At 41.4% G+C, this 25,311-nt stretch overlaps 2 protein-coding genes across 5 annotated transcripts in view; one reads left to right on the forward strand and one right to left on the reverse strand.

The window, feature by feature from the left end:
• The window catches only part of magixb (MAGI family member, X-linked b), a 71,546-nt gene extending 55,941 nt beyond the window's left edge, over positions 1–15,605 (reverse strand). For 2 of the 4 annotated variants that reach the window (XM_019865242.1, XM_019865241.1), the window contains exon 1: positions 14,762–15,204. In XM_019865242.1, the coding sequence (XP_019720801.1) occupies positions 14,762–14,844 (83 nt within the window). In that variant the 5' untranslated portion in view covers positions 14,845–15,204. The other 2 variants (XM_019865240.1, XM_019865239.1) reach the window with 2 other exon arrangements.
• A 2,101-nt stretch (positions 15,606–17,706) lies between these two features.
• gpkow (G patch domain and KOW motifs) lies at positions 17,707–25,254 on the forward strand. Its single transcript, XM_019865205.1, has 11 exons — positions 17,707–17,925; positions 18,112–18,314; positions 18,768–18,901; positions 20,766–20,872; positions 21,573–21,783; positions 21,858–21,990; positions 23,787–23,955; positions 24,034–24,154; positions 24,682–24,751; positions 24,846–24,931; positions 25,031–25,254. Exons 1-11 carry the CDS (start codon positions 17,741–17,743, stop codon positions 25,160–25,162), a joined length of 1,551 nt encoding a protein of 516 aa, XP_019720764.1. The 5' UTR covers positions 17,707–17,740; the 3' UTR covers positions 25,163–25,254.
• The last annotated feature ends 57 nt before the right edge of the window (positions 25,255–25,311 follow it).

The following is a 25,311-nucleotide window of genomic DNA, read 5'->3' on the forward strand; positions in this document are numbered from 1 at the left end:
TATTTTCCGACCTGGTATAAACCAAACCAGTACTGAATCCTAATGAAGTTGTGTGTTTTCTGCACTGTCAATATGAAATATTGTCCTGGTTTGCAATCAAGGGATGGAAAATTTACCCATTTAATCCCACCGGTCACATTTGTGACAGATGACAATGATTTAATTTACTGGGCTCTAAAATTTTTTTATTACTGATTACTTAAAAGGGCTACCAATGACACCTGATTTTGACGTTTAAATGTCTGGGAAAAATTTGGGATTAAATGGGTTAAAGCATGTGTTTTATCCACTTCATAGATTAATCGAAACAATAATGAACAGATTAATCCGTTTTTAAAATAATCATTCGCTGCGACAGCCCTACTTTCACTTTCGGCTACATCCCTTGTTGGCAAGTGTGATGACATCACTTTTTTTTTTTTTAATTGTACGACGTACTCTCACGACGGTCGCATGTTGCTACGAAATGTACTAAATTTCCCACAGCACTGATTGGACAAGCAATGTCATGTGATCATCTGCAGCCAGTGATGGCCAAACGGGCATGTCGTAACTAATTGACATGTTAAGTCCGGTGTGTCTTAACCTCCATGGCAGAGGCTGCGTCGAACACCTGAGACCGATTCAAAAACCCCTAGGGTTCGATCGAACCCAGGTTAAGAACCACTGACATAGACGGAAAGATGCAGAGCTTCAGAACAGACTCGTTTTCGCAGAGCATAAAGAATATACAGTCACCCCCAAAATTGGCTTTCGCAATTTCTTTTTTTTTTTTTTTTAGGAAATCGTTCCCCCCAACATATTCACGTTTCTTTTTCCAGTGATAAATATTGCCGATGTCAATTATTATCTGATTTCGTATTTGTAGTCGAGCCCAGCCCGAAATTATTCCTTACCCCGTCTATAATGTTTTGAATTATTTGTTAGCAATAAGATAAACGCATGTGTTAAAGAGCTAATCTGCATCACAACTAGCCGAGCATTACAAATACAAAAAGTAGACGTTTGTTCACTGCGTCACAAAGATGAACACAGATGACACAATCCACCGTCGATGTTTGCTTGCAATAACAATGCACCACTGAGATTTGTGACCTTGAGGTCATGAAAGCGCTGACCAATACAGCTCTCCTTTCACTGACTTCCTATCAAACACAATTCTGCTCGGGGACGTCGGGGTCCCTGTGGCCTGCGACCCCTCCAAACCCTCCACAATGAAATTTCAGACAACCACAATCAGTCAGTGGCAAAATGCACATCCTGTGGAATCTCTTCTTCGAACTCTGTTTTTTTCCCTTCTTTTCATTTTATTTGTCTACTCAGAGAGGGAAAAAAAGCTTGTAGCTTAGGGCGATAACAGTACACAGAAGAGACTAACAGCTGTGTCACGTTGTTGAGAAAGAATTTTGTTTTCTGACAGCAGAGCCAATACAGCGGTGCCTTGATATATGAGTTGACCACACTCTTAACTCAAAACAATTGTATTTCAAAACATCTGTCCCCAATGAATGGAGAGGTCTTTCATCTCCCCCACTAAAAAATGGAAACATAAGAAAATATCACAATTCTGTAATCTATATAAACTGAGTAATAACAGAAATAGAATGTAAAGACTAAACAGCATGAGCATTATGACTTAATGCTGTAATTAATTTCACGATCATTCATAAGTCATTTTTCATTGAGGATAAGGAATATATGCCTGTGAGTATTATTAAATTATCAGTCTAAATGTGTTGCTCCACCATTTGTATTAAAATATTCCTTGCTTCTCAAACTAATGCGAACATTAGCATTACAATAGCATTTTGTTTTGTTTTTTGTTAGAATTAAGCTAAGCAGGCTAGTTCATAAGTCAATGCAAAGTTGTTTGAAATACAGAAAATGTAATTCTGTTTTGGTTTATGTTTAGTGTGACGGTAAATTTCGGCTGGGTGTGGCATCAAACAGTTTGAAGCCTCTTTTGATGAATGGTTTACTACTTGTCAAACTGCTGCTTGTTGTGAAGCGAGTTGAATTGATACTTGCAAGTCGGGTCCCTCATATCACCACCAGTGCACATACAAATCAAGCAAAATGATATCTCAAGATGTGAATGAATTCTGCTCAGCATTATTTATTTATTTGAGACTGTTCATTTCTTCTAGTTCCACGTAGCATATTCAAGAGAACCCCATTCTAGAGGAGCTTTTGCCACCATGTGCTCAATGACGTCACTCATGTCAAGTTGATCCAAAGCACAGAAACAGGCACATGAGGGAAAGAAAGGTGCACAACACACACATTAATTAGCGTGACTGAATAACTGAATGGCTCACTGAAAAGTGACCCAATGGGTTTACAATAGAACGCTGATGTCCACATGGATTTGTTTGGAGGCGCCATCAGTGGAGAACAGATGAAGAGTCTTATGATTCCTCGATCAAAACTGCTGCCAGCGTCGGCGGGCTATAATTTAAAAATTGCGGCGACCAGGGGGGTGGCAATGTGGATGGCCCCAAACTAACCACCACCCTCCTCTCCCCAGGTGGATACCCGGGTCTGCCGCCCGGTTGCATATAATAATTGCTCAATGGTGATATTTTGGCCAGCAATATGTTGAATATCAGTGAATCAGTTCATTCTTCAGCTGCAACTTCGGGTATATGCAAACATTCTGAACCAGACAGCATGCCATCCAAATGAATAAAATCATCGCTCTGTACATTAATAATTGCAAATGTCCATTTTGTGGAACTAATAAAGTCAATCTAATCTTATTATGGCAGCTCTACCTATTGTTATGCTGGCCTTGTACTCGTGACACAAGTGAGATGGTCAGGACAGCGCTCGTCAGCTCCACTGATTTCCCCAACATTTCCACCCACATCGAGTCAGGCTATCGCGATCAAAGGCACTGCTGCCAAGTGATAGCTCACTGATACAACTGTCCACAGCCCTGTTTTTGTAAAGCGCCCGAAAAGTTCACAAGCCGATGGCAAGTGGATTCACCATTTAAATGCTAAATGTAATTAAAAGTAGGTGGGTTCCATCCACATATTTTTCTTCAAAAAAAATCAATAAATGCAAAAATAAACCCGAATGGAAATGCTAGAAATGTGAAAAAAAAGCCTTAAATTTGCAAAAACGTTTTTAGACTTTAGACTGGATTTTTCAGTGTACCACTAAAGGAAAATACACATTTTGGCGATGGAAACAGGTTTTGCGAAATACACAATGGCAACACCGGACACCACGTCGCATGTTTTGACCAAATATTATGTCACATGTACATATTGTCACAAAAAAATGGCAGCGGATGATGAAGTAAGGCAAAATTCTGACATCTTGAATGCTCACACAATTGTGACCAGAGTTCTTCCAAACCACGAAAGCTCGATCAGCAATCTGTCCATCACCACTTTTGTTGACAGTCAGCCGAATGTCTTGTGACAGGGAGATGCTCTCATATGACGTCATCCCATGGCGCGGACTCCTCTCCTCTCAATATTTGTAAAATATGTTCATTTTGACCATTTTTCATTCAAAGTTGCTCAAATATTTTGAAACATTTGGATGAGAAACCCCATTATTGTAGACCAGTGGTTCTTAACTTGGGTTCTATCGAACCCAAGGGGTTCGGTGAATCAGTCTCAGGGGTTCGACGGAGCCTCTGCCATGGAGGTTAAGACACACTCGACTCAACATGTCAATTAGTTATGACACGCCTGCTTGGCCATCACTGGCTGCAGATGATCATATGACATTGCTTGTCCAATCAGTGCTGTGGGAAATTTCGTACATTTCGTAGTCAACATGCGACCGTCGTGATAGTACGTCGTTCAATTAAAAAAATAAAAAAAAAACGTATTCCTTGAAATTGCATTTACTTTTTTCTGTTTTTAATATTTTTTTTTTTTTTTATAACATCTTGTAGTTGTAATTACATTTAGAATCATTGGAATTTACACTCAAGATGCTGGAACAGACTTGTGACAAACAACAGAGAGATGTACGGTTAGGTATCAGTAATTCACTTTTATCTAGTACCAGTATCTGCATCACATACCCAGTTTAGTGTAGCTGTGAAATTTGAAGGTGTTTGCCATAGCGGCCAAGCACCTTTTGACGTCAGAGGCTGCTGTGATCTAACTGTGATAGTTATGAACACGCCATTGTCGACATTCTGTTTCGGCTCGAAATGTGATCCACAATAACAAAATTAGCTGCTTTTATTCACTCAACTAGAATGCGCAATGAATTGACGCAAGTCAACTTGATATTTTGTGTTCTCCTTTTAAGTTCAACTGGTTTTCCTTTCTGCATGTGAATATTTAGGCTGGCTGTGTGTTTTGTCAGCTCGATTGTGACCGGTGTGCCCAATTTGTCTCCCTGGGTGCAAGCACTCACAGCAAGGGGGACGGAGGACTTTTTCATATGACCCAAGTCAGCATGAGCAACCATTACAAAATAAAATCATTGCAGACCAGTTACTGCACATTTAGAGGCAAACAAAGTGAACACATTTGTGTTTAAGTGCATGCTCGTTTAAACAGTGCACACATCTGGATAATTGCAATATTCACTGAGTCAACATATAACCACTAAACATGCATGAACGCACAAATAATGACAAATATTGCCATATGTGAGACACCTACTGGAAGGAAGACACACACACACACACACACACACACACACGCACACACACACGCGCACACACACACACGCGCACACACACACACACACACACACACACACACACACACAAACACAAATCCAATTCATTCTGTTCACTGCTCACATGACAGAAGGGAGCTGAAAGCACAAATGTGATCATTCATCATGAGGAAAACGACCAGACACGCCAACCACAGCTGACATCCATGGGGAAACAGGCATAAGATGGTGCTGGAGCTACATGTATCATGTGCAAATAGACAGCTGTTTGATTGCCGCTTGCAGCTGAACAATGTTACAAAGTCAAGAAGATGCTGGAGCGCCGTCATGTGTTTTTGACGTGGTTTGACATCAAGTAAAACTTTGGACAGAGATAGGACTTTTCTTCACATCACCACCTTAAAATGAAGTCTTGTGATGAGAGCAGAATCACCGGCATTTGGCATGGCAACTACAATTCATCCTCTCACGTGATCTACAGTATAGTCTTGTCGGGGAAAAAAAAATATCCTCATCACAATGGATCAACAGCTTCATGTTAGTACGGTGAATGTAGCGCGCTCACAACAAAACGCATCATCACTTTGGACGGTCAAATAAAAACAAAGTAAGACTGATGACAAAACTTGGGTTAAAAAAAAGGGAAACACAATGAAAAAAATAAGCGCTTTGTTACAGCTGCAGCTGTTGTGAAAGTGCTATATAAATCAAGATGTATTGTATTGTATTGTATTGTAAATAAGGAGAACATAAGAAAAAGTGGTAAAAAATAAATAATTGAAAAACCAAAATACTGAAAAAATGCAAATAAATTACAAGAAAGATTAAAATAAGAAAACTTGAAAATAATTACCACAAAAGAATAACGAAAATAACAAAGCAAAAAACACAAAATAAAAAGAATTATTAAAGATAAAAACAATGGGGGCACACATAGCAGTCACAATAGTCATTCTCTGCAGATGATAAAGAAAATTTGCCTGTGAGCAGTTTCATATAATCTGTTGAAGTATGTTTCTGCACCATTTGTGTTAATTCTTAACCTTTGTACCGATGGTGTTTCCCTTTGCACGGTAGCACTCAGCTAGCGGTTGCTACATGGTTGTTTAAAATACACAACGTCTAATTCTAATTTCAGCTTGACACTAACCTTCAACTGGGAATGGCATTAAACAGCGTCAAGCTTCTTTTTTTTAGAAGAATTGTTCACTAGTTGCCAAACTGCTGCTTGTCATGAAATGAGTTGAGTCACCAATATTAATCAGAGGACCGTGCTTAGACTAATGGGGGCATGTAGAACATATGAATTATTACTAATAACATTTTGACACTTTAAGGTTGAATTTTGCCAGTAGAATAAATACTGAGTTTTGAAATCACTAAATAGTCTATCCATTCCCCAACAGTTGTATTTATCAATGATGATTTCAATAGCAATACAAATCAATGAGATTTTTCCATAATCGCCCCGTCCTCATACATTGCGCAAAGCAGGTTCTCCATTCCGCACAGCAAAAACAAAGACTCTCTATTCCGCTGTGACTTGTCGTGAAACATGCTGCTTCTAATCTTCGCGCAGCATCCTCCCAGGGGTGATGCTGAGGTCATCCAAGTAAAGCATCTTGCATCTTAAATAGGCACTGACCTCGGAACGACAAAGATGAGTGTGCGCAAGAGACTCCTCACATCTCCGATTTTCCCCAGCCGACCATCTTTTCAGGCACGTGCATCCTGACCCAATGGCGTCGTTAGGCCGATTTTAGGGGTGGCTGAAGCCTCCTTAAAATGCAATTAATTATTAACTGAATTAAAATGATTGACTTTGTTATGCGCGTACATTTATGGGCTTCCTTCATTGATAGAGTAAGTCGTGCGACATTATCCAATCCGCTCCACTTGACCCTCCATATTAACTCGAAGCCCAGTCCATGATTGCGACCTTGCTTGCACTGGCGGATGATTAAACACAGGAAAGAGAGGGAAAAAAAGAACGTGAAAGAAGAATAAAAGAAAGTCTCTCAAGAAAGTAAGTCTTCATCACTGCTGGTAGTAAGAATTAGTTCGCACCTGCCTTACAGCAGAAAGCCCCCCGCTTGTCAAAGCTCCTGGCTGTATAAACGAAGCTGAAGGGTGTAACTGAATGCATCAATTCACACCATTGAAACAGGCGATGACTTCATTCACTTATGGTTGTCAAAAGTGGATGATAATAATACCAACTAATAACATCACTGCATCCATATTGAACGATGGGAATCAGGACATCTGCACGTACTAGGAATGTGAGTTTAAAAGATTTTATTTGTGATGCATAAAGTCTATGAATCGTATGCAACCCAATATGGATATGAAATATGAAACATTTCCGGCAAGGTGCATCATGTAAGATTTAGATTACATGACATTTTATTTAGGAAAGTTATGATTAGAAAGGGAAGAGAGTCAAGAGGTAAAGATAAGCCAAAATATCTACTTCTTGAACATTACTTTTATTGTTTCATTTAAACGTCATTAAGTAATACTCAAACCACCTAGGCACATATGCGGCAAAATTTAACTCTGTGACTTCAAAAGTATTTCAGAGCAAAGACTTTGATGTGAGCCAAAGTTGTATCATCGGCCTCTATGCACTCACAACACGGTGATGGACCGATTTGCCACCCTTCAACACAGACATTCAGGCATTCTTTGATCTTTCCAGCCACCAAGTAGCTTGCAATTGCAGCTGTCAATTCAGTTTTCATTCTATCAACTCCTCAAAGTAAAACTTTTCTCTGTCATTTTTTTGTGTGTAGAAAATGAAAGGCACGGCTTACTTTGTGACAACACAGTGACCTTATTTGCAGACTGTTTCGCATGCTTTGTAACGCGTACATTTTGTCTGTGGTTAATGCTGTACTGCATTAAAAAAAGACTGAAATACCACATCAAATATAATGTTGACTTTAAACTTAAACGCAGTATTATCAATCTATATTAGCTGTTTATGACTTTTTTTTTTTTTTGCTTGTGTACTACACTTACTCGCATTGTGCGCATCCTGTCCATAAAACCGAGTGACGCCCCTGCCCTGACCTCTCCCTCCCGACATTCCCACCAAACTGCGCGAGTGACACGGGCTGAACTAAAGCTCCGTCCTGCACGCCCACTTCCAAATCTAGGGCACGCGAGTGCCACGCACAAAATGGACAGCAGTGGCAGATTTAAAAATAAAAGATTAAATGCTTGTGGCTGGTAAAACATAGAATAGACCTCACAGTGACACGAAAAAGCACGGGAGCGTGCTTACACACTCAATACCGACCCAGTACATGAAAAAGCTGATAAGAATACGTGGAATGAAAAGAACTGTGGCGCATCTGCGCACGCCAGCAACAAATCTATGCCAGTGAGTGACGACAAACAGTTTGCAGTCTCACCTGAAAACATTGCAGATATCAAGCACTGATAGGATTTTACTGATGCTACTCATGCATTAGTCCCTGATAAGTGAAAATAAATGTCTTGTAAAGTGGACACACCGCAGAGAAGAGTGTGATTTACAACTCTGTCAAATTTGAATGGTTAATAAAATAAAGCCAAATCTATAAAATGAAGCCTTTAAATTGTAAAAAAATAAATAAATAAAGCTGTGCACACTCTCCAATGCGTCAATCAAATACCACTATGATAACCTGGAAAATTTTATGCTACTCTGTCAAGACATAACTATATCTTAGAGCAATCAAAACATTTCTGGTTGCTGGAATATACTGTATCCCACCGCGTCGTCACAGGGCTTTTCCATGCCGCAACGACGAGGTGATCTAAAAATTGGCCATGCCAGCGTGAAGCCCTGGCCTACACACTGGCTGTCAAGTTCGACTTTTTAAAAACAATTTACCTCGCTGAACCAACTCCTCTCCTTGACATTCATGCACTCACGGCCTACAACGAGGCATTCTACTGTGACCACACCAGTGCAAAGCTGCTGTCCACAAGCTGGCTGTTGAGACGGACTGATATAAATAAGGAAAAATGACCCCTTCCTCACTATTTCGCCTTTCTCCATATGCGTGCATGCACTCACAGCCGACAACGACACACTCCAGATCAGACATGCCAGCGGACTATCAGAAGGAAGTTGCATTTTCATGGCACAGGCATAGCTACGTACAGTAGCGAGCTAACCGCACGTTACAGCCAGAAGGTGGACATTCCGTCAGTACTGACACCTGTTTTGCTAACGATTGACGAATGACGGGAAATTTATCAAAAATGACAGACGAAACATTGACGTACAGTATGTGGGTTTTTGCCCATCAGTAATCGTCACGATACCGATGGACCTCTTAGCCCGTCACTGACGGACGGGTGTCCATACCGCTAACAGATGACGAATGACGGACCAGCATTATTTTGCAAATTGCCCAACTCTGGGCGCAATTGTCAAAAAAAACACTGACGGGAAAAAAGACACTCACGTTCCTATACAGTGGGAGAGGAACGATTCATGGCAGACTTCATTTAAGCACACCCCCAAATGAAACATCTGGAAAACTGAAATTGTGTTACTCACGCTATATGTCCACAATGAAAGACGGCATGTTTCTAACAATTATATTCAAACATGTAGAATGTTTTCTTATATAAGAAAATATTAATTCAGCGAGTCCCAAGAAAGCACAAAAGAAAGTTGTGTTTATCTATACAGTAAATAAAAATGTGTAAAATAAAAAGTGTTCATTTTTAACAGCCTAATATTCCTTTGACTTCCAGTTCTATAGCAAATGTGGACAAATTTTCATCAAGTTTTGATTTGGAATTGAATGTTCAACATTCCCTGGGCATTTGCATGAATAGAAAGTGAGCTTGACTTACTTTTTTTTATACATGCTTGCTTACGAATTAAATATTCCATAGATTCAGAGCTTTCTGTCCTTGGTGGCACCCTTTTGTTCAACATGCTGGTCTTTCGGCAACTCAGAGAGGTTAAAAAGAAGTCAGAAATTTCAAGAGCATTCTCTGAAATGTCCTCCCTACCGAAATTACAGCGGCTACCTCTGTATAAAAGTTTTAATGCTAAGACTTTCAGATTTTTATACGCGTTAAACCACACCGAGGATGAAATTTGCCACCTGGTCAACCTTACTCACTGACATTGGGGCTTTGGCCTGTTTTACTGCTGCTTCTCCTCTATTGCCCCCCCCCCCACCACCCCTTTTCTCTCCTGCTCTGTGAGGGGGCTAGGTGGCGATGATGGAACTGAGGCTGTATCTGTAAGGATTCACCATTGAACAATTGCACCAGGTTCTGAGGAAGAACCGCTTCCCTGAAGGCACTGAATTGTGACGCTTTATTTCATTAAATGGATTCTCATGTCTTTTCAGTACAACATGAAAAAGTTGCCCATTTGGTATCCATCGATCTTTGCGAACTGTGGGCCTGCAAAGCCCTTGGAGACTCTTTTATGAAGAAGAGCCATTCTGATGAACTAAACTATTATTGAGAGCGCAACTGTAAGTGTCACACACCTGACAGGAGAACGGAGTGAGAGTGATGTTCCCTTCGGGGATATTTTATCATTCAGGATCAAGGTCAAGGAATGCATGTGCATGTTGTGCTGTGTACATGCAGCTGTGGTGAGGAATACCGCTGAGACAAGAGGTCCTCTCTCTTAGTCTGCCATGACGCATTACGCCTCACACTGCGGCCGGAGATGAGCTCTCGGCAGGAAGTACCAGCAATTTCATCAAACTAGCAGCTGAGAATTACGCATGAAAAAAATGGCCAATACTGTACTCCTTCATCCAGGTCATTGTTGTTGTCTGAGAACGGCAGTTTACAATCGATTCAATGTCCTGAGAATATCTATGGTTTGACTTTTTTTGTCTGATTACTTTTTATTTTTATTCCTTACTTTTGAAAAACAGATATATGTACTTTATAGTTTTTACTGGGTCAAAAAAAGGATCATATTTGGGGGGCGGGTCGATTTGGATCTTGGGGTCTCCTTATGAAGGTGGAAAAAAACCGAAAGAGCAGCAAGGTGGAGGAAAGACAACAAGAACGCATGAACCGCAAGATATTTCCCATCCGAGAACTTATTTAAGAGAACTGTTTGACATTGTAGGCTCCAAGAATACATGGCGACTGCGTTGTCTGCTGCGATAGACTAAATACCACCAGCTTCTGACCTTAAAAAAAATCTAATCTAACAACATTAATAGGTATGGTGCATTCTCCCAGCTGTAATCATTGGCTAATTTAATGTATTTTTGCAGTTAGTTCACAACATTAGCAAAGTTATATATGAACATTTGAAAAGTGTATCCAAAGATTTTTTTATCCCTTTGCGGCAAATCAAATACATGTAGAAAGTCTAGCGCTTGAAGTACTTGTAGGGGACCAGCAAAATCAAGACAATAATAGCCCGTCTTTATGCGTACCGGGCCTTGACTATTAAATGTGTTCAATATTTACAACATTTATCAACATTTTACAACACTCCTACCTGAGGTCCTTTTCCGAAACACTTGGGTGACATTGCCACAACATACACTGTATGGAAGTGTTTGTTGTTCTTCATTTTTGTGATATCATGTGTGATCATGCAAGATTTCTGCCTTTCTTTTGAGATCTGTGGTGAAACTGAATCTGCTCGACAGGTGATCGGTGCAGCATTGGCCTTGGTACAACTTCTTTATCAGTCTGTCGTGGTAAAGAAGGAGCTAAGCACAAGGGCAAACTTCTTGATTTACCACACTCGATCTATGTTCCAACCCTCAGCTATGACGACGAGCTGTGGGTCGTGGTCAAAAGAACAACATCGCGGGTGCGAGCGGCGAAAATGAGTTTTCTCCACAGGCTCTCCCTTAGAGATAGTTTGATAGCCTCAGTCATCTGGGAGGAGCTCAAAGTAGAACTGCTGCTCCTCCATATAGAGAGGAGAAGGATGAGGTGGCTTGGGCATCGAATCAAGATGTCTCTTGGTGAGATGTTCCGGGCCCCAGGGACAACAGATCCTACAGCTGGCTTGGGAAAGCCTTGCCCCCCCGGCCCCTCCGGCCCCTCACCCCCCGCAATAAGAGCTGGACGAAGTGGCTGGAGAGAGGAACGTCTGGGCTTCCTTGCAACATGACCCCAGATAAGCAGCATAAAATGGATGGATGGTGTTTTGTTGAAATTATTGGCGCACACCCCACACAGCACATACAAAACGGTGAAAAAATTGTTTTTTTTTTAAATCATGTGTGTGGTCTTTCTCAGATCAACAATCTTTTTAGATTTGAAAAATCCTTATGTATGTATCATGCCCAAGATTGCTGCTAGCAAGCCATTTCAGACCCTGTTATCAGGAAAATTTCTCTTAACACACCTCAGACCACAGAATAATCTGATGACATAAAATAGTCTGGCGTTGGATGTCCTTGGTTGGGAAAGTGCAAAATCTTGACAAAAAAATCTAATGGTGAAGAACGGTTTAACATGATCTCCTCACATGTACAGTACTACAAGGCACTCAGTCTTTGTACATGATTACAGCACTTATTTTCAAACATATACTGTGCAAAGTATTTGGAAACCAAGAATTTTTACACTGTCTTTCCACTGTACAGCGTGTGAAAAAAAATGTTCACGTTCAAAAACTGTTGTGTCACCATACTGTAAGTAGCAAAGGGTGTGTTAGTTAACCTTATACACAGTAGACTCCTGGCTTATATTAACACAAAATTAGCGATTCACAGGGAAGGTCACACCTAAGCAGGTCTTCCTCAGGTGGGTGTCTTCCTTTCGTGCTGATTCAGTACAGCCCCAGTTGAAGGTGACCCCTCCCTCGCCTGCTCCTGCTGCCTGTCTCACCACATAATATTGATCCCCCACTCGTCCAACTCACATCCGACTCAAGGATACACGGATTCATTGCTTTCTTGACTTTTCAGATATGGCCCTGTGTAAATGGTGACACCACACGTCACCAGTGAGCTCTTATTGACTCTGTCCGGGTTTCACCACTTAACGGTGGCTTAACTGATCCAAATCGAATCACGCTAAAAAAGGTGAGCATGGGAATGTTGTCGCGTTCGTCTGTCTTGTCGTTGAGATTTCGTGAATTGTGGAGAGGACTAAGAATAGAGCAGACTACAAGTGCAGAATCTAAATGCAGTGGCTGGGAGCAAAGGTTTGGACCACAGATGGGAGAATGTGCCTGCGTAGCCCTGCCCTGTCAAGGGTAAACACACACACACACACACACACACACACACACACACACACACACACACACACACTCAAACATAAACACGTGCACGATATGCACACACACTATTTTTGCCTCACCTTAAAACAGCAGCATGAATATGCATAAAGCCGAAGGACACAGGAGGTATCTAATTAGGCAATCAGTAACTCCCCGATGCAATCCGATGACAGAGGATAGATGTGCCTCGCTTTCTCCTCCCCTCTTGTTAGTCATGCTCCCCATCTACATGCATTCCTACTCAAGGGGTGATCCGAACTTAAAACGATTATTGGCGAATCATGAGAGGGGTAGAGCAGGCTTTGCTGGGTTATTGTTGTAACAAATTCATCACAACATCCTTGACTGCAAAGGGCAACAGAGCACCATACAAAGTCAGGGCCAAGCATACTCATCCGTCACTCCCCTGCATCATGCAGGGACACGCCCTCAACCAATAACACATACCTTGAGGTACTTATGCGCATCCTCGCGCAAACAACTCCAGAAAACATCCATCTGTTTTCCTCGCTGAGATGAGCTGGAGCCAGTCACAGCTGACACCCTGGACTGGTCGCCAGTCAATTGCGGGGGCCTTGAAATACGAGTTTGATTCGATACATAGCCACACTTCTATTTCAAATCATCTTTCTCCAGTGAAATGAACGAGAATGCCATTCACCGTTTTCAGCTGACCAAAAAAGCCAAAATGTTCATTAAAAAGCACTGAATAAGAGTGTACATTTAGGAATGCATATATTACCGATATAATTAAATAAGATGCAATAACATAAACAGTTTTTGTCACATTTTTTTATTTCAACATTGTACTGCTCCTTCTGGAGTGCCGGCCTTGACCACCTGGGGGCAATATTATACAGATGTAGAGATATACGGTTGCAGCTCCTCAGTAAACAGCAGTAAAATTTGTTGCTTTTCGTAAAGGATGAACAATAAATCACTGTGAATATTGTTATATTATCTGTCTACACGTGCTGCTACACCATTTGTGTTCAAATATCTGTCACTTGAAGAGACACTACGACATAGATGCTATTTGTTAGCCTGTCTAAGGCATTTTGCATTGTTTGTTAGCATTAAGCTAAGACAGAACAACAGCTCGTATCGTGAAAAACTTCATGTAAAAAAGTTATTTGCAAATACCAATGCATCAACACATGTAGACAGACAATATCACAATCCTTAGAGACATATCCTGTCGTCTTTACCCTCTGTAGAAAAAGACTAGTACTGTACAATTGAAGCTGACTGAAACGCTGAGAGTCATGGTGACTTTTGTTGTTTGAGTCAATATGACTGTATTATACTGATGTGGCCAAGGCAGGCACACCAGAAGGGGCAGTATAATGAACTGAATTGAAACATAAAAAGCACAAACTGTTTAATTCTTTACATATTATTTAATTCAATTATTATTCAGTTTCACTGTGTCATTGTCCTTAAAACCACACACACACACACACACACACACACACACACACACACACACACACACACACACACACTACGGCAATACTGTTTATATTTTCTGAACAGATTAATGGCATTTTCATTCATCTCACCTTAGGAAGATGATGCGAGACACAAATTCAACTTGTATCTCAGGGCAACATATATATGACAAAATTAATGAAAACAACCACTTGGATGCCTTCACTAGATACAACATGCATATTTTTCAAGGTGCAAACTTTCTGGTTAAGAAAACACGCCTCGCAAGCTTACACGGATCACCTGCTGTGCCCAAACTTCACCTGTTCACGTGACCCGCACCACACATACACATGACATCATGTCCACTGCACGCATGCACGCAACGGATGCTGGTGCAAATCCTGTATCATTCACTGCCTGTTTACTGACCTGCTGTGACGCTGACACACACACATCCTCTTCAAGCAGTTGAGCCGCTCAAAGAGGATCCTTTTGAACGCGTCTATATACATTGCCGGCCGGAAGTGCACGTTAAATCCTGGACTTGCAAATTACTGTTTTGATTTGGAGAAAGCTCAAGCGTGGTGGCTGGAATGAGAAATGCCGCCGCTGCTGCCACCGCGTCCCGAGAAAGAAAACTCGAGAGGATACGCGCGGCTGACGGGATATTTGGACACTAGTGAGAGATGTTGGAGATGGGAAAGGAGAGCGAGAGAGGAGAGAGAGAAGGGAGAGAGAGCGGGATGGCACGTTCATATTGCTCACGCACACACACACAATCTGCTTACAAACATGTCGCTCTATGGATCATGCCTGACATGCTCTTTTAATTTATGACGTCACAACGTAACACACTTTCATTCCAAATAAGCTCTTACCTCCATGTTCGCTTTCTCCGCTGCAAATAAATTCAATACGTGGAGTTTGTGTCCTCTGGCACGGTTGTTTGGCATTTCTTTTTGTCTTTCTTCTTCCTGTTCTTATTCTTTTTTTTAATTATTATTATTATTTGGGGGTGTGGTATTAAATTGGCGTTTTTGGCACAACACACAATTTAGCTAGATGTGTCATTGAAGTTCAAGCGCGGTGCGTTAAAATACCGAGCGAGCGTCTTTTGTTGCACACGACCAGCTGGCAAAGATGCATGACTCGGATCGCATTTGTCAGAGGTGTCCACAAGAGAAAAGAAAGCGATTCCACTTTGCTCCCAGAAGACGAAATAGAAGGGCAAGACGTCAAGACAAGAGGGCAAATACTAAGAAGGTCAAAAGGTAAGTTGAGAGGCGGAAGCTTGGGAGGGAAGAAAAGGCAAAGGAGTTAAACGTACCGCCCCTTGGTTGTCTCAGGAAATGTACCTGCAGCATCATTCCGAACAGAGGAACAAAAGTCTCCCCCTTTCTACAACTTTTTACAAGTACACAAAAAAAAACAGTCCCTTCTATTTATCCAATGTAATCACATTTGAACATGTACGTTGCTGATTCAAAGATGCCAAGCTGAGATAATTCTAGTAAAAAACGTTGCCTTCTCGAAATTTACGAGTGTTCTCCATATCTTAATCACGTGTAACTGCAGGATATGTTTCAAATTATTCAGTAGACTCCAGCAGTGGTGGGAGGAGAAAGGGAAATTGGTCTCTGTCAGAAAAAATGTAGATTGATGAATGTCTCTTCAAACTTGGCACTGAAGAATTTGTGTCAAGCCTTTTCTCAAGCCTCGGTGGAGGTGCTGAGATCGAGTCCCATTTCCGTCATGAAGAACTTTCAGGTGACCAATGACCAGAATCCAAAAGCTGCTCGATGGACATGAGCTGCTCAGAGGAGCTTTGCTGAACGAAATCAAACATTTGGGCAACCTCAAGTTCGGGAACGAATGAAGCAGATGGTCTCCTACAGTCCCGTGATTCTGGACCCAAACACGGTCGATCAAGAACTCAGTATTTCAGAGGATCTGACCAGCGTCTGTCCTTACTTTTACACAACAAAAGAACATCCTCTAAAAATAATTGAAATGACACCTTCGATTGAGATTCCAAGTCAGTGATGCTGGAGATATTTTACTTCCACAATTGTTTTACACGGTGCAACACCCACTAAATAAAAGTTGAGATTAGAAATGATTTGAAATCTGATAGGAGTCACTGATGGCATAGTGATACACTCGCCTTACTTGTGTGTGGGCAGCGTGTGATCGGTTCCCACTCAGTGACGGCGTGGGTGTGTGAATGAATGGTTGTTTGTCTCTATATGTGCCCTTCAACTGACTGGCGATCCAGCTTAGCGTGTCATCTGCCTTCCGTCCGAAGTCAGCTGGGATATGCTCCAGCAACTCCCCACAACAAAGTAACAACGTGCTGTACAGATTGAACATGAAACAATCAACAACATATTATTATAATGGAAAGTAATAATAATAATAATAATAATAACAAAAAACATCACCATCATCACAAAATAATAATAATGGAATATAAAAACACATAGTATAACTTTCAAATTGAAATAGACTAAAAAAAACTCAATTGTGGCCAAAAGCCTCTCCTTTCACAGGAGCATTTAGAAACAGTAATCCGTGCCTTCGTTACACCTCGGCTGGATTACTGTAATGCACTTTATTTTGGAGTCAGCCAGTCCTCCCTCAAGCATCTCCAGTTGGTCCAAAATGCTGCTGCTCACCTCCAAACTGGAGCTCAGAGGAGGGAGGAGATAACTCCAATTCTAATCTTCCTACAGTGGCTCCTTAGACATTTTATTCAACGTTAAATCTTGAAAAGGTCTCGCCCCGCCTCACTTCTCTGAGCTCCTCCACGTGGACGTACCTGCCTGGTGCCTCAGGACAGCACACCAGACACTCGTGGAAGAGCCTCAGAGTGGATCAAGCTTTTTCCGCCGCAGATCCCTCCCTTTGGCATGACATTCCGTTAAAATATAGGCAGAAAAAAAACAAAACATTTTAGTCTTTGATCGGCTTTTCACTCAGTGTGAGACTCTGCATTGTTTAATTGTGTTTGCTGTATTAGGTTTGTAATTTATTGTTATCACTGTTATTGCTTTTATACGCGTGTTTATATGTGTGTTTGCTTTATGTACAACACATTGCCTGCATCTGAGGTTGTTTTTTTTTATTCTTTATACAAAACGTTGAGGTAAGTTGAGAAGTTAAACCACACAGTGAATTATTATGACTAGGGCCTATATTACGAATGTAAAAAGTTTTGGAAACCATTGATTTGGAGTGATTCAATGAACTAGTCAAGAAATAGCGAGTGCAAAGTTTTTCCAAGCCATTTGTGATGTGACTGTGACGCTGTCTCGCCGCATGATGGCGCTCACTAAAAAAAAGAAGTAGAAGAAAAAGAAAGAAGAAAAATGACAACTCCCATCTCCCTCATGACGTCACCACACCACAATGGCGTTGGACGGGAACGGTTCGTGTTCCACCTCGTCTTCGGAGGACCAAAGCGAGAAAAAAACATCCGTTTCATTCGGTTTCGCTAAAACATTGAGCAAATTCAAACCTCCGAGTGGCGACGCCCTGACAGAGAAAGATGACATCGATTATCTGACCGGAATCACCAAGAATGAATTGCAGAGGTAGGCTAATGCTAGCCATGTTTTGTTTGAAACGCTGCATTCAAAAAAATCACTTGTAGATTTTCACTTTGAATTTGGGTGTGGTATTATTATTATTATTATTGTTATTTAGATTTAGAAATCCGCCAAGTATAAATTCGAACGTGAGCGGCACCTCTAGGACTCTCTAACGTGTGATGTTTCTAGTACGAAGCCATCTGAAGAACCAACGGAACTTGTCATCCCCTTGATTCTGAAAAACCGCTGGCGCGACCCCCACCAAGACAACCAGACCCTTGGAAGTGGAGACAAAATTTGCAAATCGACTCAACTCAATGGTGATGGAAGTGGAGACAAAACTCACGAGAGTGACTCCGTGGAGGCTCAGGCGGTCAAAGAGCTTATTGAAGGTGCGTTTACATGAAAAACATCAACACTTGGCACCCTGTGTTCAGACCAAGTGGCAAAAGTATTCACACTTTTTATTTAACAGAAGTGGACAGAGTAGACCAAAATAAGATAAGATAAGATAAGAAAACCTTTATTAGTCTCGCAACGGAGAAACTCCCAATTCACAGCAGCAAAGTTATGAATGGAAGAAGTAGAACAACAAAATATAGGAGCTGCTGGAAAGGCAGCCACTCGCGGCGCCAAAATTGTACTAAAGTAAGTGTGCTGTTAGTTTATAAGTATATTTTGATAGTGTAAGTAGTTGACATAAGAGCTGACACATATTTTCAATCATAGAGTATAAACGGTCGTTAGACAAATGAAGACTCAAGCAAAAACACTTATGAAATCTTCTCAGGTACCCCACTGCTTGTGTTTATGATAGCGGCTGACTTCTTGTTTGCTCATGGTAGATTCAAGGCGGAAGCTGGAAGAGTTGCAGTCGGAGGCTCATCTCAACCTAACCATCCCCCTGTTGGCGCAAAACAAGGTGCCTGATGGCTTTGAGGATGGTGACCATTTAAATGTGGAGCTGCGGCCAGATCCTGTAAGTAGATGGATTGAGCACAGTCAAAATGGTCAGGCAGATATTTGCCCCCCCCCCCCCTTAGATTGTGCCGGTGTACTTAATGTTGTGACTGGTAAATTGAGCTGGTTCTAAATTTAATCAATTAATCGAGCAAAAGGACATTCTTCAGTTTTAAACTCAGGTATGAGTGATTTCAGAAGGAGCTTTTGACCCAACAATCACACTGTCTTTGTATGCAATCTATTGGCCTGGGTGGTTAATTGGGATGCCCAATATTTATCAGACCATATAAATGAAACAAACAAACAAACACACTTTAAAAGCAAAAGTCCCCTTTTTAAGTCAGGGATGTAAAGTGATGTGTAAAGTGTAGGTAATTAGGAGAAGTTGCAGCTTAATTGGTATTGCGTCTGTTCCCATTGATGTAATTATTGCAGGTTAAAGGCAGTGCGGAACAGGTGTGATTTTTAAATTTAAAAAATTGGAAATAGAGGGGTCAACAGTATCATGGATGTTTGGGAGAGGATTCCAAAGGGGGAGGGCGGCAACAAAGAATGCTCTGTCACCCGAAGTACGATGTCTGGTCCTTGGGACGATCAGGAAGTTATTGTCAGAGGAAAAGAGGGTACACGAAGTGGTGTAGGGGTCGAACGAGTATATCACCTCGGTGGGGGCCTGGTTATGGAGAGCCTTATGGGTGAGTGGGAGAATTTTGAATTTGCTGCGGTAAGGGGTTGGCAGCCAATGAAGGTTCTTGAGGACAGACGTGATGTGGTCACGGGAACTTGTGTGGGTGTGGAGGTGGGTGGCAGTGTTTTGAATGTATTGAAGTGTGCTGAGGAGATCAGGGGGGCGGTGTCATATAGGATGCTGTTTTACTGTAGTCAGTGTGAGGTGTGATAAAGGCAAGGGTGAGGATTTCTGCTGCAAGGAAAGAGAGAGAAGGGCAAAGGCAGGCAATATTCTTCAGGTGAAAAAAAAGCTGTTTTTGTCACTTCTTGAATGTGTTGGGAGAAGGTAAGATTGTTGTCCATGATAAGTCCCAAGGTTCCGGCAGCGGGGTGAGAATGAAAGGGTCTTGCATTGGTGAGGTGAGGGTTTAACTCCCATCTATTATTTCACTACTTTTTATAGATGTTCTAAGTTTGTACCATGGTATCATTTCCTATTTTTTGTCTTCCTTTAAAATGAGAGAAAATAACTGACCTGTTTTGTCAACCGTTGCTTCTTGCAAAGTTGTTGTTAAAGTAAAACATTTTGCAAATTTCTCTTCAGTCTCTGTCAATCTTTGCATCATGTGAAATTACGGGATGCCAATTGAGATGACAGTATATCAGCAAATATGGTCATGCTGTACTGACCCCAAAAAAGAGTGCGACCAAATCTATGCTGGTGCCACCAACTGAAATAGTCGGCTGCACCAGTGCAAAAGTTAGTGGACAGTCCTGCTGATGGAGGTGGTGGGGGCCGTGGTTAAGGTGGTACTGAGTGTGGCTGAGAAGTTTTGGGATTTGATGGCTGCAATGTTCATGAAGGATATGACGTGTTTTTCTCTTGGAATGGAGGTGGTAAGGTGGATGCAAAAAAATTATTGCCAGGTGGTCAGAGATGTCGGGGCAGAACTTGAGACTGGTGAGTTGCTTCATGGTGAGACCGGTGGAGCAGACGAGAATAAGTGAAAGTTTTAACAGTTGAGGAGGTCCAGGAAGTTAGAGGCGTGTTTGCAGTTTTTGTTGTCAATCTTACACCATTCATTTGTACTCGAACCATCAGAGATTAAAACCTCTCAACTAAAATGAACATTTTCAACTTTTGTGAAGGCAGAATATCAATATTGTGCAAATGGTCAAAATGTGGCTGATCAATTGTATGTGTATTACAGTCAACAGAAGAAGATTATGAGAGAGTTCCTGTTGAAGGCTATGGACTGGCCATGCTGAAGGGGATGGGCTGGAAGAAAGGGGAAGGCATTGGCCGCACCTTCAAACAGTCAGTCTTGTTCTCCTTTTTTTCATTGCAAGTATTGGGGAATTCGATAATATTACAAACATGGATGAAATGTCGGCATACCCCTATTTAAATATAAATAACTATTAATAATATAAATATGATATGAATATCATGCTATCTAAAAGTGACTTGGCGGCCCGGGCTCCCAAGCCGGTGAGAAACCCTAGTTGGTGGGGCTCAGAGGTTGCAGGGGTCGCCACTGTTACACCAAGACCAAATCCATGGATAAAAATAGGCTCGATGAACCTTTTTTTGTGGGTGTACATTCCCCTCCAAAGATATTGGAATGGCAAGGTCAATTCCTTTGTTTGTTGTTGTGTTTTTTTTTTTTTTTTTGTACTCTGAACACATTTGAGTTTTAGATCAAATGATGAATATGAGACAAAAGTTCATAATACCAGCTTTTATTTCATTATTAAAAAAAAAAAAAATGCAACCAGATTTCAATCCAGTCGAGCAGATTGTGTAAGTCTAGTTCAAAATGTGCATAGTATTAGAGTGGCGTAAAGCTTTTTTACATTCTCGCAATTCAGTTGTTTTTAGTCATTATGGTGGTACATGGAGAGCTAATTTTTCGGATGATACTCTTTATCTGTAGTTTGCAAGAACAAGTGGACTAGCATGAGTCCTCCTTTTCAAGTTCTATCCAGCAGTAATGAACGATTTTTTTCTGTAACAGAGATGTGAAGCCATATGAATACAAGCCCCGTGTCATCGGCTTGGGTCTCGGGGCAGATCGCTCGGCCATCAAGGATCTGGAGCCCAGAAAACGTCGGCGCCCGCCCAAGCCTGGCGAGGAACGCGACGAGGAAGAGGAGGAGCACCTGGTGTTGGGTCGCGGCGGATGCGTGCTGCTGGAGTCAGGGGCGCATAAAGAGCGCTACGGAAAGGTCAAATAGAGTTTTATCATTTCCACAAGAAGACGCAAAACAAGCTCCTTTGACCCCCGTTCTGTCCTGTGCAGATTGAAGCTCTGGACACGGACAATGCTCGCGTCTTGGTGAAGTTGGCGATTGGCGGTGATGTGGTTTCAGTCCATCAGTATGCTGTGAAATTGGTCAAGCAGAAGGAATACGACAGATACGGCAAAGACCTCAGTAAGTGGGGACGGAATTAGCCCATTAGTTTTAGGGGTCAGCACAGGAGTCACAAGCATAGAATTCGTTTGCTGATTTTTGCCTTGAATCAGTGCAAAGGCACAACATTTCATCAATGAATCAACAACTAATTGGTTATCAAATTAATCAACAAATATCGGGCTTTCAGTGGATAATAAAAACGCATTACAAGTCATTCAGTGGAGTTTGCGAAAATTAAGTCCTTACTTAAATGGCATTAAAAAGCATTAAATATGATGCCCAGATGGATTAAAACATGAAATACAAATTGATGGAAAAGCGTTGTTAAGCACACTTTAGTTTGATCATTTAACATATAATAATGGCTCTTTGGTCTACGGCCGTCAGAAGACCGCATGATGAAAATGTTACGTCCTGTGAACGAGCTCATGTTGTGTCAAAAGCACATAGATGAATACATGTTGGGAAAAGGCAAATATCAGCAAAACTAGCCGACTAAGAAACTTAGTTAAATCCTGTCAACGGTAACACGACGTATTTTATTCAGCAACTCCAGATGATCGCTCATGTAGCATCATCTGTTTTATTCAGAGATGAAAGTCCTCCGGATTTTCCCGGAATTCCGGGTTTTTCAAATTTTTATGAAAATTTCTCCGGAGAATTGAGGAAAATTTGCATAATCCGGATATTAGTTGACAACATTGAACGAAGACACGTTTGAGTTCGTTGTATTGCTTTCACGAGCGTAGCCATATTGAGGCACTTACACTAGTAACAGTAAAGAGATTTTTGTTTGTGTAATAACGACAGAAGGCATGATGGCGTTTGACTAATGGTTTAGTAGAACGAATGGCAACTCGCAACAACAGTAGCAAGCGTCATTTTGCCTCTTGGGTTATACCATCTCAACGAGAACGTGGGGGATAGTCCCCAAACAATTTTCGTCTCTTTATAAACACACCTGCTATAAACCCCAGTGGAACGAATAAAAGACGCCGCCGACAAGACAGTTGTCGTAAAAAATATATTTGGCCAAAAAGGGAAAACCACAGACTGGCAGAAAATCGTGTCCGTCCGACTTCGAGTGTCGTCTCGGCTGGCTTAGTTTAGCTGTTGTCGTGTTTGACGTCATTTACGTCGGCGTTGATTGGTTGAAATCAAAAAACGCGCTTGCGTACATGTTCGCGCTGAAACACGCACAGCAGAGAGCAGCGGACTATCTACTGCTGAGGCTCGCTTAGCTTGAGTGGAGTCGCCACAACAGTAATATCGCGCACACACACACACACACACACACACACACACACACACACACACACACACACACATTTATTTATTTATTTATTTTTTTCCCCGGAATTTTCAGAAAAGTCCACTTTCATCTCTGTTTATTTCTAGTTCGTCTGCTGGAAACGGCATCAGTAATGACAATGTGCAAACAAAATAAAGGCTTACAGCATTGTGCAAAGGAGGCCAGTCACACAATTTAGCAAGTGTGTGTGCGTCAAACATTTTTAAAAATTTGGTTAGTGGTGTTAATGACCATATACAGTATTTAGGAGCACAACTGTAAATGCGGCCCCGAAACTATAATGTGTTTGACACCAACCGTGACATACATGACATACTGCTCAGTCTTGATATTTTGGTCAGGACTATGCTGAAATATATTTTCCACAACAACCTTAAATTTTGTAAAAGCCTGGTTCATTCCTGTTAATTCTCATGGAACGTTTCCACCTTTGAAAAGTCATGGAATTTTGCAACCATACGTGTTATGGATAGCACAAACAAAGTTCCCCTGCCGCCATCAGGTCGTCTCAGCAAAGCACATAAAACCAAGGTAAAAGAGGAGCGGGAGCGTGACGAGCGACAGCGACAGGAGGACAGAAAGGGGCGGCACACAGATGAGGTCAAGTCTTCCGAGAGAGATGGAGGAAAAGATGACAGGAAAAGGAAACACAGAGAATCCAGTCATGACAGGTGCGTCCATACAACGCACACAGCAACATTGTTTGCGCTCCCCACCATAATCAGGTCGAATATTGGTTATTTCTCCAGGGAGAAGCCTCCGCAAAAAGAGGCAAGGCAAGCAAAGGCGCCGCCCTGCTGGCTCCAGCGCGACTTGAAAGTTCGTTTTGTAGATAAAGATTTCAAGGGGGGAAAATACTACAACTCAAAGGTATTCATTCCGCCTATTACCGGTAGTTTGATCTAGTTTCATCTATTTCACAACCTTCATTGAGACAAGGCAAATATTTGTTTCGGGGACTTTGATGGTCATTTTATAAACTGTAAATCACAGAGAAGTCCTCGGTATAGGAAAAAAACAATACATTGAGAACTGTATTACTGTAGCCAGTGTTTAAAACGAAAACATGCAATTAAAAAAGGGCGGGGCAATGTTATTGTCATGGATTTATCAGTGATACCCTGAATTGGCCTGATTGTCGGTAGGGTCGAAAAGAGGCATGTAAACCTTGCAATGCAATCTTTGCATTCATTTCACATCGCTTCCAAGTTCAGCATGTAGAAATGGATATACATGACATTTTGACGAACGAAACCAAAACATGTTTAATGATTTTGGGAGGTGTCACACTTTGTTTTGCATTTCTTTCCAATACATTATGTGCCACAGAAATCTCAAATTGATCTGAAATTGATTAGATCAAAATCAAGCCACGTTCTTAACGTTGTTCTTTTCAGATGCGTGTGGAGGATGTCTTAACGCCATCGACCTGCATTTGCCGAACTGAAGAAGGAAGACTGATAGATGGTAACTTAGTCTAGAGATTGAATGTCTTTTTGTATGGGGGCTGTTTTTTCTATTTACTAGAGTGAAAAATGAACCATGTTTTGTCCTGTGACAGATGTGAAGCAGGACATGTTGGAAACAATAGTGCCCAAAAGCGAATATGACGCCATCATGGTTGTACTTGGTGACCATCGGGGACAGGTGAGTCCAAAGTCATCTGGATTTTCTAGAGGATCATTGGAATGTGTTTGAAGCTATGTTTTTGTTCGCCTCCATATCAAAACATGCACGTGTGTGCAGGTGGGCCGTATTCTGCAGCGGGACAAGGACAAGTGCAGAGCGATGGTCCAGCTTGACAGATATGAAAAGAAACTCTTCACTTTGGACTATGACTTTATTTGTCACTATTTAGGAGCTTCTGACCACTGCTGAATTTTGGCAAATATTTCAATTATTGTCTTATTGTAACAACAAAGCATCATTTTTGTAATGTTTGGAATAAAATTGTGAATTTGCACACATTATTAAAAGAGTAATAGTTTCACTAAATGAAAAAATGAGAAACGGTCAGCCTTTTTAAA

The sequence above is a fragment of the Hippocampus comes genome, unplaced genomic scaffold (genome assembly GCF_001891065.2).
Source record: "Hippocampus comes isolate QL1 unplaced genomic scaffold, H_comes_QL1_v1.1 scaffold124, whole genome shotgun sequence".
NCBI classification, from domain to species: domain Eukaryota; kingdom Metazoa; phylum Chordata; class Actinopteri; order Syngnathiformes; family Syngnathidae; genus Hippocampus; species Hippocampus comes.